Source organism: Myotis yumanensis, unplaced genomic scaffold (assembly GCF_028538775.1).
Source record: "Myotis yumanensis isolate MYYU_CA2020_CCGP unplaced genomic scaffold, mMyoYum1.0.hap1 SCAF_8, whole genome shotgun sequence".
In the NCBI taxonomy this organism is placed as follows: Eukaryota; Metazoa; Chordata; class Mammalia; order Chiroptera; family Vespertilionidae; genus Myotis; species Myotis yumanensis.
In genome coordinates this window covers 19,029,360-19,042,862 of record NW_027223759.1, presented here as the reverse complement: position 1 = coordinate 19,042,862, position 13,503 = coordinate 19,029,360, and the positions used below count along the sequence as shown (strand labels likewise).

At 38.4% G+C, this 13,503-nt stretch overlaps 1 protein-coding gene across 2 annotated transcripts in view; it reads left to right on the top strand.

Moving 5' to 3' along the window:
- Positions 1-13,503, top strand: part of ABCA12 (ATP binding cassette subfamily A member 12) — a 178,604-nt gene that overhangs the window by 53,821 nt on the left and 111,280 nt on the right. For both annotated transcript variants that reach the window (XM_070422064.1, XM_070422065.1), the window contains exons 3-4: positions 2,798-2,951; positions 12,967-13,058. In XM_070422064.1, coding sequence (XP_070278165.1) covers positions 2,798-2,951; positions 12,967-13,058 — 246 coding nt within the window. The remainder of the gene's footprint in view (positions 1-2,797; positions 2,952-12,966; positions 13,059-13,503) is intronic.

Here is a 13,503-nt window from a genome sequence, read left to right as displayed (position 1 = left end):
CTAACTAAAGCTTTGCACACCTAAACCAATTCTTCATTTGCATAAACCCATTGTGACTGGTTAAATATCAATTATCTATAGAACTATGCAAAATGTATACTTGGTTTTTGTTGTTGTTGTTGTTTTTAATGAAAAGTAAATTTTCATCCAGACATGTTTTTTAAAAAATCCTGTGATTTCCCAGTCCCTCTGGCCCAAGGGAGCTATGATGATTCATTTTTTACCCACCTTGTTATGAAAATGGCTTTACTTTTTCTTAGTATAAAAAATGCCTGATAGTACTACCAACAATAAAAATACTTAAAAATGAAAAAAGAAATAATGCCTTGATGGCTGGCTGGGATGCTCAGTGGTTGAGCCTCAACCTATGAACCAGGAGGTCCCAATTCAATTTCTGGTCAGGGCACATGCCTGGGTTGTGGGCTTAATCCACAGTAGGGGGCATGCAGGAGGCAGCTGATCAGTGATTCTCTCTCATCATAGATGTTTCTATCTCTCTCCCTCTCTCCCTTCCTCTCTGAAATCAATAAAAACATATTAAAAAAGTCCTGTGATAAATTTTTCTGTTGAGTATATATATATATATATATATATATATATATATATATATATATAGTTAATCTTCAAAGAATATTATGGGTTTAAATTCTTTCAAATTTTCCTCTAATAATTTGCAAACTTTAATCAATGCCAGAAAAAGTAAAATTGGATGTAATGTGCCACCTCTTCCCAGGTCTTCTTTCCATGACTTCTTTTCCCTTCTTTTCCTGTTACAATATAGCTTCACTTGAGCTTCCGCTGTTTTCAGTACTGCCTGGCTCAGTCATACTATCACCTTGATAAGACGCATAGAACAGAGGGGGTCACTGTTTTTGTTGCCCTTCCACCTGCCTTCCATTTAAACAACCCACTGCACATGTTTGACATGGAATAGAATTAAACCCAATTGCAGACCAGCACCCTAGTAAGAAGCCACAGTTGCAATCTATGTAACTGGTGGAATACCATTAATAATGAAATTGCACTGCGGAATTGTAAAGGTCATGCTGTATGAAGTTCACTGGGGCAGAATTTTGTTATAGAGGGATGACGCATAACGTTAACAGCCAATTTGACAGCTATCCTCTAGCTTATTCAAGGGATTGTCCTACAATGAAAATATTGCAGGTTCGTTGCAATATTCACTTGGGTGTAATATTAGGAGAGACCTGGTCTTTCTGGTGTCAAAAAGAGAAGCTGCTTAGAAGGTAGTACTAAGTAGTTGGGTGGATTTGTCTTTCTAATTTCTTCTGAATTTTCAAACCTTTAATTCATACTGGTATGATTTTATGTATTAGGTATTTCTATGACTGCTATAACAAATCACCACAAACTTAGTGTCTTACAAATAACACCAACTTATTTTACAGTTGAGGAGGTCAGAGTCTGAAATTTAGTCTTCGCATTTAAATATTATGGTGTTGGCAGGGCTACATTCCCTCTGGAAGTTCCAAGATAATCTGTTTCCCTGCCTTTTGCAGCTTCTAGAAAAAGCCCACTTTCCTCAGTTTTTGTCTCCTTTCTCCAACTTCAAAGTCAACAGTATAACATCTTCCAATCTCTCTTCCTCCCTCTCTCTCTCTCTCTCTCTCTCTCTTTGACATCTGACAAACTTTCTTATTGCCCCTTCCCTTTTATTTCCAATTTTCTTTCCTTGTCTCGATCTGTATGTAAGTTGCCTGAATCAAAACTTGATTTATTATTCTCTCTGCTAATATATGAATGCATGCTTAGCCATGTTGCTCATGCTGTGTTTTTTTTAAAAACTTTTTCCTCTTTCTTTTTATAATGAAAACAGATCTCTTTCACAATGAAAACACAATATTTTTAACAGAATTTTGAGGAAGTTAAGGTTTTGCTTTTTAGTGTTCAGTTTGGAATTACCCTTATAGTTTCTAAATCTGCCTTTTTGGAAAGTGCAGGGTCCCCATGTTCCCGAAAGGGAGGAATCTAGAGTTTCAATATCAAAAGTAATTGTGGAAAGATTTGTACTTTTCAGCTTGCCTATTGTCTCGATTCATGTGTATGCCATCTTCATAGTTTATAAAGCAGATGTTAAAGGTTATAAAACCCTCTACTGTTATAGTTCTGTTTTCTGTAACAAAAAACAACAAGGAAAATCTGCATGTTCACTCACACCATTAGTATTGGTTTTTAAACAGGAAAAAGTATTGAGTGCATAGGATAATTAATTTGCTATTATATTAAATTTTGAGGAGACCAAAAATATTTTTGGTAGCTGGAGGATTGGCTGAATTTATAACAACCTGAATTAGAAAAGAAGACATGTCCATTTGGGAAAGAATTGTTCATATATACTCAAACAAAAGTAAATTTCATGTGAAATATACCACCCAGAGGGGAAAAAAATCCCTACAGATTTTTATATATGCATATGTTGTTATATATTTTTTAAAAGATGAGGACTGTTCTGGTCATACTGCCTTCTGGCTTGCTCTTTTTAATTAACAATATATTATAAACATTTTCTGTGTTATTTGACATTTTTATTGGCTGCATTGTCTTTTATTATATGGATACACTGTGATTTGTTTTTAAAACACTCTAGAAAACATTCTCGCAGCCATTTCCTCAGAATAAATCCAAGAAGGTTTTATGGCATTTTGACTCTTTTGGTACATAGGGGACCCAAACAGTCATAATCCAGAAGGTAATTTCCAAAACAGGGTTACTACATCTCTTTTCCTTCCCAGGTACATGTCATAGTGATGTAACTATTGTTTGTTTTAAATTTCAGGTTACCTTGCACCTCGAAACCTTCCTAGTACTGGCTTCTTCCCGTTCCTGCAAACCCTTCTGTGTGACACAGATTCTAAATGCAAAGACACACCCTATGGCCCACAGGACCTGCTTCGCAGGAAAGGGGTTGATGACGCGTTATTGAAAGACAGGTAGGGGCACTTCCCAGGTGTGTTCAGTTGTTTGGAGAGGACAGAGCTTATGAGATACCCAGGAAACCATCCTAGGCTAGATATATAACTTTATTTTATATATCTACAAGTGGGATGCTTTAAATCTGAATGGAAAGGTGGATACAAGCTGAAATTACCACGTGTATTTTAAGCATAATCTACTTTTGATGAATTACCCAAACTTTGCTTTTTAAACGGGGTGGACAAGCAATCCTCCTTTATTCCCTAAAAGAATCCCTATCCCTCCCAAAATTGTCAGGGACACATTGCCCTATGACTTGATCACGAGTATAAGATGGAGGGCAATGTCAAGGGCATGATCTCCTGGAAGAATAACATTAATATTACTCTATGTGATACTTCCAGATATAAGAGAAACTAAGAAATGCAAAAAAAGGAAATTAAAGGTCTAGAAACCAAAGTAATAAAGTTGAGATTATTCTTAATTGAACAACAACCTTTAAAAATGAGGTTAATGTATGTCCTATTTTATGGTGTGAGCAGCAGCTGAAGAATAAAAAGAGAGACTCTAGACCATTTACCATCTTAATTTTCTTTTTATATTTTTATTGGTTTCAGAGAGGAAGGGAGAGGAAGAGAGAGGGAGATAGAAACATCAATGATGAGAAAGAATCATTGACTGGCTGCCTCCTGCACGCCCCCAACTGGGGATCGAGCCCGCAACCCAGGCATGTGGCCCTGACCAGAATCAAACCTGGGACCCTTCGTTCCACAGTCCGATGCTCTATTCACTGAGCCAAACCAGCTGGGGCCCATCTTAATTTTCCATCATGGGATTCTAAACTGAGATACCCTAGGAGCCCACCTGTCTATAGAGTAAAAGAGTATTATAATTTTAATTGACCATGAGATAAGTTGGGTAGAGATGTATTTTTAAGTGTCTCAGCAAAAGTTTATATTTATCTATCATCAGAAATACTTGTTTCCAGAATTTTAATTTTAATTCCTTGGTGTGTAGCATCAGCTCTCCTTTAATATCATCACCATGATTTTGGTCATCAAATAATATAGGTGATACTTTAAGAGAGAGCAACTATGAGCTGTTTAGAATATAATATAAATGTGTCAGGAATTGTCATGGGAAGTGATTTGGGACATGTAATTGTTGGGTTGCTAATTCACATTGGTTTTGTTGTTGCCATAAGTTATTTAGGCTTGATGCTTAAAACATGCTCATGTTCATTTATTTACTTATTCATTTATTTAAGAGGTAATGATTAAGATGTTTCTATGTGCCAGGTGCCATTCTAGGCACTGCGACACAGAGGTGAATCAGACAAATTCTCTTACCCACTTGTCACTGGCAGTCTAATGGAAGAACAAGCAAAACAAAAAAAAAATCAAATAAATAAGCAGCATAATTACTGACAATAAGTGTGATAGCAAGAAAATGATGCAGGTTAAGAGATTAGAAGTTGAAAGGTAGGAAGTTGAGTGGTGAGAGAAGGTGGCATGGGGGTAAAGACCAACAATGACAAGGAGAAACCAGCACCAGCATGTGAACATTTGGAACAGAATGTTCCAGGCACATAAATAGCCAATGATCCTGAGGTAGGGACAAACATGGCCTTTTAACAGAAAATCAGCTAGAACACTGTGAGAAATGATGAAACTGATAGGAGATGTGCTGATAAGGAAGACAGGAGATAGCATGCAGAATCTAATACGTAGGGAAAGGAATGGATCTGCATTTTATTTTTAGTATACACAGAAGCCATTGGAAAGTCTTAAGCAAAGAAATATCATGACATATTGTTTATGAGACTAACCTGTTCTAGGCATATACAAGCATAATCCCCACTAGTACAAGTTTCATTGCTCTGAAAGGAGACCAAAAGCTAATGAGAGCCTATGACCTCGTGTAGTCCGTGTAGAGGTAAGGTGATCTATGTGTCCCTATGCGAGTGGTGAGTTAGGTGTGATCTATGCCTCTGTTCTAGCAGGGGAGGTAAAATACTATATCAGTAATAATTAATAGGAGAGAGTGCAATGGAGAGCGCCAGGAGGATGCTGAAGCTAGCACCCTCCGTTTTCAAACTTTCAGCTGGGGGATTCAGGTGACTCTTCATGAAGGTTTTTAAAATATATATATTTAATTGATTTCAGAGAGGAAGGGGGGAGAGAGAGAGAGAGAGAGAGAGAGAGAGAAACACATCAATGATGAGAGAGAATCATTGATGGACTACCTCCTCTACGCCCCCTACTGGGGATTGAGCCCCTAACCTGAGCATGTGTCCTGACCAGGAATCAAACTGTGACCTCCTGATTCATAGGCCTGTGCTCAACCACTGAGCCACACCAACCAAGCTTCATGAAGGGTTTTGACTTGAGCTGGACATGACATGACTAAGCATTAGAGAAGATATGGGAATAATTAATAGCTATTATTTGTAAATTAAATTATACCTCCCCTCTGGGGCTTTCTTCTTTACTTTTTTTTGTTTTTAAATGAAGAACACAATAACATTGAGGAAAGTAGTTAACAATATCTAAGAAGTATATAAATATACCTCCCCCCTCAAAGAAGTAGTTTTCTATGTAATATAATAGAGAATCAAACTTATGAGAGTTGCCCGAGATGAGCCATTGCGTTAGTTTTGCAACTATGATTAAAGTCCAGGTTTATTTTATCTTCTGTTGATTATTCTCTAGACAGCTGACAATATCTGTTTTTTAAAATTTTATTCTAACCTCAAACAGATTGTCTAGCTCAAGCTGTATATTCAGTATTTTTTTCTAAACTACCAAGTAATTGGAGCTTAATTTAGAAAATTATATACAATAATAAAATTGCATTAATGGTATTTCCCACCATGCTATTAACTTTTATGCTTTATATAGTCATGCAATGAAACTGAGCATAGTTACTGGGTAAGCTGTTCCACTAAATTGCTTCCCTTTGGTGAAGAAATATTTGCCAGCACAGCCTCATTAAGAGACAAAATAGTCTTCTTTTTCTCTTTTATAAGTGAGGGGAAAAGTGCCATCTTTGGCCTCATCAAAAGAGGCCCACCATGTTTATTGTAATAGAATGCTCTCTGAAAGACATGATGATCACACCGCAGTCACTATTTGCTGGCCAGTTACCAAGTGTGCTTTCATGTATTTTTGCATTGGCACTGGCCTCCTGTCATTAAATTCATACTTCTCTGGGCATTAGCTTAAGGATGAGGTGCTTTAAAAATAAAATCTAATGCTATACTCAGCGTCCACTCTAACCAGCTGTCTGAAAAAAGAAAAGACTACATTTATGTGTTTTTTTGTTCTACTTTGCACAATGGATGAGCCAACATCACAGGACTTACCCTTGTGGTCCTTCCTGCTTGCACTGCCTCCAAGAATATATCAGAACAGTGGGAGACTTGGCTGTGCTATTGCTCACACAGCTGGCAAATGGCAAAGATCATCCTCCCGAGCTCACAGGGTCATTATTTGGAGGAGTGATGCAGCATTCCTGCAGATCCTGGAGGGGAAATGCCTCTATGGCTTTGCTCCCTATCTCTGTCATGTCGACACTCATCCATGACCCATTATTTCCAAATTCATATCTCTGTTCCTATTAAATGGCTCCTTCTATAGAACCTAAAACAGAGCTCATCAGATTGTTATTTGGGATAATTTTAAAGTGCCAAGGCTCCTGTGTAGTATTTAAAAATATGTGCTTAGAAACTGACCTGAAGAGATTATAGGGAATGTAAGGTGAGAGGAAGTAGAGCAGCATGTGTCTTCATTTGCCTATAAAGATGAAATAGGCTGTATATGTCAAACATTGCACTGAATTAATTTCAGTGTAATTTATAGCTATTTGGCAATAATTTTAGTGAGTATTCATGTAAAAATAAAGGTTCATTTTTTATTAGAAAACAAATTTGAGGTATGTCTTAACTACAATGCATATATATATATTCAAAGTCTCTCTTAATATCAAATATCCTAAGACAAAGCAACATACTAGGGTATTGCTAAATCAATATCTTAACATCTTAACTGATATAGATTGGTGATTGGTAGGTGGGCCACTTAGAAAAGAGAAATATTTTGAACGTGGACAGGCAGGATTATATCTGAAGCATGAATGACCCTGAAGGAATAAAGTCAGGATTAAATACAAAAAAAAAATGAAAAAAAAAGTTTAATTTTTTAAATGAATGACTTCTACTTGGGAGTAGACAGGAAGGACAACTGCACCAAATCACCAAGAGGCCCTTGATGCCATTGCAAATTCTTATTTGTAGTTTTAGGTCAATAATGGATGTCATCTGGACATTCATGGGATCAAACAGGTTTCGAGCACTTCTTGCATCTTTTTTCCAATAGTAACTAGATACCCATGTAACTATAATTATGGGGGAAAAGAGAAAAATAGAAAAAGTTAACTAGTCCTGAGAGAGAAAAAAAGAATTTCTGAATTTTCTTTTCAGGATTTGCCATATGTGTCTGTTCTGGTAGGAAGTCCTTTTATAGACAGAATGTACCATGGCACACATGAATACCACCTACACAGGTAGTCTTTTCAGTCACAGGAAACACAAAGACACCCGGTAGAAGTGCATAAGATGATCTAGAATTTATAGAAATGTGACATTTCCCAAATGTAACTGTTGTTAGACATGTCTGAGAAGAAGTAAAATCTACTCTGGGCCTGGTTTTTCTCCCAGTACCTTAAATTTAACATTTTGAGTCCAAGGTGTTTCTTTTATTGAATTCCATTCCAAAATAGAGCCCTTTAGGTACCACTGAGGCAGAATCTACTTCTGTAGCAGCTTAAAAGAGAGGCCCTTAGCCATCTCTATGCTACTGTACATGAGGTTGGGTCCAGCAAAAGGTAGTTAAATGGTGCCATGGGTCACCTGGAGACCTGAGTCAGGCTTTCATGCCTCACCTAGAAGGTTAATTTTCTGGACTCAGGAAGCTCATGTGCTGGGCTCAGGGACATCTAAGTTTTGCATAATGTTCTAAAATACCTCTAAGAGGTATCCAGTATGAAATGCATTCTCTAAGATTTCCTTAGAACTATCCAGAGTTCCAGAATAGGACTTGCAAGTCTCCTGAGTTGGTTTTAGGAAGTGGATGTGGGGATGAGTCATCATGGAGTAAATCCATATCTGCCATAGCCTACTGGAGGGTTTCTTGACCTCAGCATCATTGCTCCTTGTGGACAGATAATTTTTAAAAAATATATTTCTTTATTGATTTCAGAGAGGAAGGAAGAGGGAGAGAGAGATAGAAACATAAATGATAAGAGAGAATCATTGATTGGCTGCCTTCTGCATGCCCCCTACTGGGGATTGAGCCTGCAACCCAGGCATGTGTCCTTGACCGGAATCGAACCTGAGACCCTTCAGGCCGCAGGCCGACACTCTATCTACTGAGCCAAACCGGCTAGGGCATGGACAGATAATTTTTGTGTGTCCTGTACATTGTAGGATGTTTAGTAGCATCCCTGGCCTCTATCCACTAGATGCCAGTAGTACCACCCACTTCCAGTTGTGACAATCAAATATGTCTTCAAACATTGCCAAATGTCCCCCTGGGGTTGGGGAGGGAATTGTCCACAGTTGATATCCACTGGCCTAGTGAAAGGGTAAAGGTAACTTTTTAAGGTAGCACATTTTAAAGAATTAAGGTCCTAGAATCTTGCTCTACAAGAAACACAAATAACTCTCATTTAGCAGCCCCTTTAGTGTGTTCCCATTATTCCCCATGCATGTTCCTACTTAGCTAGTACAATTAATGCACAATTCCTGGTTTTCTTATTTGATTTGCCCACTATATGTGGTGTGAATTTAATACATTTGGTGAGTTAATGAATGAATATGATGGGTACAGTGTCACATTATACATTAGGGTCTGTGATGTCACCCCTGGGATTTTTCCTCTTTCAAGGACCTTTGCAGAACCAGGTATGCAATAGTGGAGGGAAGACCAGGCTATGTAAGAAAAGATGCTTCCTTAGCTATCCATTCTTCCAAGTGGTAGTCTTTCTTATCCAGAATTCAATGCTTATCCTGTGCTAAATACCCTACCATCTGCCAACACAACACATTGTAGAGTTTTCTCAAGAATTTTAAAGTCTATGAAGGGGAAAAGTGATCATTACTACAAATGGAAAATTCCTGTTATAAGTAAACTGATAAATTAAATAATAAAATGAAGAAGGTGTTACAAAACCCTGTGTGAGGTCCTTTGCCTTGTCCCTACTCACTAGTCAATGCTTACAGGTTTCAGATCTATGAATAATAGGGGTGCATTCAGTTGCTGTCCAGAGATGTTGAAGGTTCTAGTGTTCTAGAGGGGCTATATGTGGAGCATAGATGTATAAGCATGGGACTTCAGCTCCATAGTAAGGGGTAAGGCTGTGTCTCTGCACCATCTTCTTTTGTGGGGACTTTGGTGTTTAATATTGGTGTGTGCCTATGATGATAGGGCCCAGGCAGCAAGAATTCACAACAACCTTGCAAAGTAACTATATTATTCCTAATTTTCAGATGAAGGAAGCAATGATTGAGGCCTTTTAGGAAGAGGCAGAGCTGGGATTCCAAAGATATTTTGCTACACCCAAGCAATATAGCCGCTTTTCATTTAATCAATCATCTGAGCTGTGGTCCAGTACTGTGCTAGGTGCTTGGAATAAAAAAATGAATGAGACATGGTGCCTACTTCCAAAAATGTCACAGCCTAAAATGGAGAAGTGGTAAGAATAGGCACACAAACATAAAGCACTTAAAATTGGTATAAAATAAGTATGTGAAAGTGCTGAAATTCTATCAAATAGAAGAAAGGGTGCTGTCTCTCACCTACCATTTTAAGAAGCAGATAGTGCTCTGTCTATACGATCATGCTAATTACAAAGTTCAGAGATTACCATGATTAATTCAGTAAGACTGGTTAGCTTGCTGCCCTCCTTTAGTAATTTAATGGAGAGTTAATAGAATTAATTACCTTTGCCTGGGGGAAGTAGCTGTGTTTCAACTTATAACCTTAATTTATCTTTTTACCCACAACACTCTCTGTTTTACATTTATTTTGTGGTTTTTCATTTTAAACATCTAAAAACAATAGAGTTTTTTCTGTGCAGTGATAGTGAAAACATGCCATCATACCACACACTGTAAATGCAAAGTAAAACAAGAATATCTGCAGGCAGACTAATGTTAAAGCACACATGATATCCTGAACTCTCTCCCCAACAAAAAGACCAGCTAAGATGACATCAAAAGAGATGGACCACTTCCTCACTCATGTTACATGGAATTCATTCCTGGGAGAACACGGAATCATGGACACACCCTGACCAAGGACAGGTCCCATTAGAAAGAGGCCCCCTTGTCTGGAAACAGCCATTTTACTATTGAGCAAATTCAGAACTGCTGAGCCAGCAGCTTGCTGGGAAGGGATGAGTTTGTTTTTCTTTGGTGTTTAGGACTCTTATCTGAGTGTGGGAAGGTGGGCAAGGTATCCTCTGTAGAGTATATGCAGCTTTTCATTCTCCAAGCTCACACTTTCTTAGTCTCCTATTGCCTCTTCTCCCTCCCCTCCCATTTATTATTCAGTCTCCTTTTGCTCTTGTTCTTTCTTTATTCACTTTGATTTTCGTCATTCTCCCTTTGGTTTTTGTTGTTGTCCCCAATCCTTAAAATTTTTATGTAGGCAGTTTTTCCTTGTATTTTTGAAATGTGTTGATACTTAATAGTCTTCCTTATAGTATTTCAAAGTCAACTAAAAAAATGTTGATGAAAAGAAAAGTGAACCTGACTTTCTCAAACTTCTGCATGAGGGAAGGGAAAGGTTCAGGTCAGTTCTTATTTTTATCTGAATAGCTTCCCATCCAAATAGGCAGCATAAGGAATGTAAAAATATTTAGGGGAATATAGTCATGGTCATGAATAATTCAAATATACATTAAGAATGCAAAACTTTTGAAGCAAAAGGTACATTTTATAGAGAATATTGAAAGACAGCAATGCTAGGGAATGAAAACAAATATCACCTCTTCTTATCATGGGTACTAAAAGAACACACTGAAAGAAAAAAACACAGATTCCCCCCCCAACCCCCCCAATTACTAATCACAAAGCACCCTGGTACCAGGATTCAGACCTTGTTTCTATAAAGAAAGTCAAATGGAACCACAGTAGTTAGCAGAACTTCTTGCTCTTCCACTGTTATCTCCTTATATCCATCCTCATGTACCTTAACTAAGCTTTTATTTATAAACTAGTGCTCTGGAGCATGAAATTCGTGCATGGAAGGGGGGATTCCCTCAGCCCAGCCTGCACCTTCTCCAATCGGGGACCCCTTGAGGGATGTCAGACTGCCGGTTTAGGCCCGATCTCACAGGGATCCTGCTGGCTCCTAACCACTCACCTGCCTGCCTGCCTCAGTGCCCCTAACTGCCTCTGACTGCCTGCCTGATTGCCCCTAACCCCTCTGCCTGCCTGCCTGATTGCCCCTAACTGTCCTCCCTTGCCAGCCTGATCTTGACCCCAACTGCTCTCCCCTGCCAGTCTGATCGCCCCTAACTGCCTCTGCCTGCCTGATCACCTTCCCTGCTGGCCAATTTGGTTCTGATTGGTCGGTTTTTATGCCAGTCAGCATCAAAGCTCTGCCTCCTAGGCAGCCATTGGCTCCTCACAGTTCACCTAGATTTGGTTCTGATTGGTCAGTTTCTATGCCAGTCAGCATCCATGGGCCTATCTCCAGGCATGATCAGAGAGGTGGGGCTGATCAGCAGGGAGGCCCATAGAGAAACAGAAGTGCAGGTGCTGGTGAAGCTGGAGAGAAAGAGAGAGGCAATGGCTAATCAACAGCTGCCATGGAGGCTGCGGATCAGACCCTGTCTCTCTCTCTGGGCCTCTCTCTGGGCCTGACCCACAGCCCCCTTGGCAGTAAGTGCTGGGTCACTGCACCCACACTGCCATCAGTCAGTGCTGGGTCATCATGACAACCCAGCACTGAATGCAGGACTGACTTCCAGTGTTAGGTGGAGCCTTTGGTCGGTTGTTACAGACGCTGGTTTTTTATATATTAGGATAATGACACAAAGTCCACCAACTTTCAGAAATTCTGAAAAATATTCATATCCTTGTATCTGGACTGATTTCACTCTTGAAGTATATATACATTTATTTTAGGCACTTCCTTATTTATTTATTTTTAAATTTAAATTCTTTAAGTATATCCAGTTTTTAAGGAAACATGATTATCTCCATTTTAATAATCAACTAAACAGACGATGAGTTTTTTAAAAAGAGGGTTCCTATATTATGGGGATGGCTAATACTGTTTTATTCCAAAGGTAGTATGATCACGTTGTGTGGGGATTCCTGGCACCATAGTGCTGTTATTGCCTGGCTGATAGATTCAGTACAATTAAAAATTGGCTGATATCATTATTCCTTTAACACCTGGTGCCACCTGTAATGACACAGCCCATAGTGCCTGAAACAGACTAGATACTCAATAAATGTGTGTTCTTTTCCTTCTTCTTTAACTCTGTCTTGCAAGCATTCATCTTTGATAATCTTCAAAATACCATCTGTAATTTAATATGGAAGTGTGTGGGTTTTTTAAAATTTGACAAATGAACAGACTTTTGTTTTTATCTCTTTAACACTCATAGACTCATCTATTTAGAATCCATTATCTTCTTAAAAGAAAAATATATTATATATATTCAATATTTAGCTCCAACCTCTTTTAAAAATAATTTCCTTTCTATAAGATTAAAGTAAAAATAACTCCTTTAAACCTAATCTAGGCCATTTTATTTTCTAAAAAGGATTTACTTTGTAGGATATATGACATATTCATTGTTGTATGGTTAGGTGAGCTCTTCCACTAAAATCCTAGAAAGCAGATTAAAAATGTGAAAGTCCTCCGAGAGCCCTGGAATCTGCCACAGAATACATTGCCGTAACTAACTGAAATTAATGTGGGCGGAGTTATAGAGTTCTTGCTTTTTCTTCTCTAGTGTGATTCTGAGAAAGTCGTCCAACCTGCTGAAGGGCAGCAATTTATCACTCCAGAGCACTGAAGTTCCAGAAAGGAGACATGCATCACCAGGTAGGCTATTCTCTTCCCTGAGTTTAGAGCAGGTCTTTTGGAACATCCAGTAAGGTCTTTTGGAACACCCGGTAAAGGCCTAATCTTTAAAAGGGTTTATACTTTTAACTTTTCAGCAATATGGAATGCCTAGAATATCCCTAAGAGATTTAAATGTTTGTCATGGTTGTCTTAAGTGTGGCAGTGCAATTGCGCAAAGTTCTTGAGAATAATTGGAAATTAAGTCCTTAGTGAAACACTCTCTGGGAGCAAAAGCCTAGTTGGTACTCATATATTGAAAATGACAGACTTTGCCGGAATTGAGTAGGGACTCTGTAGTTGTCTGTGAGATGATGCTGGGATGGTACAGAAAACAACTCAGAAATAAAAATTATTGAGTAGAATCAGAGATTCATCTAAATTTCCCATCTTACAGATAAGGAATATGGCCCCAACAATGTTAAGT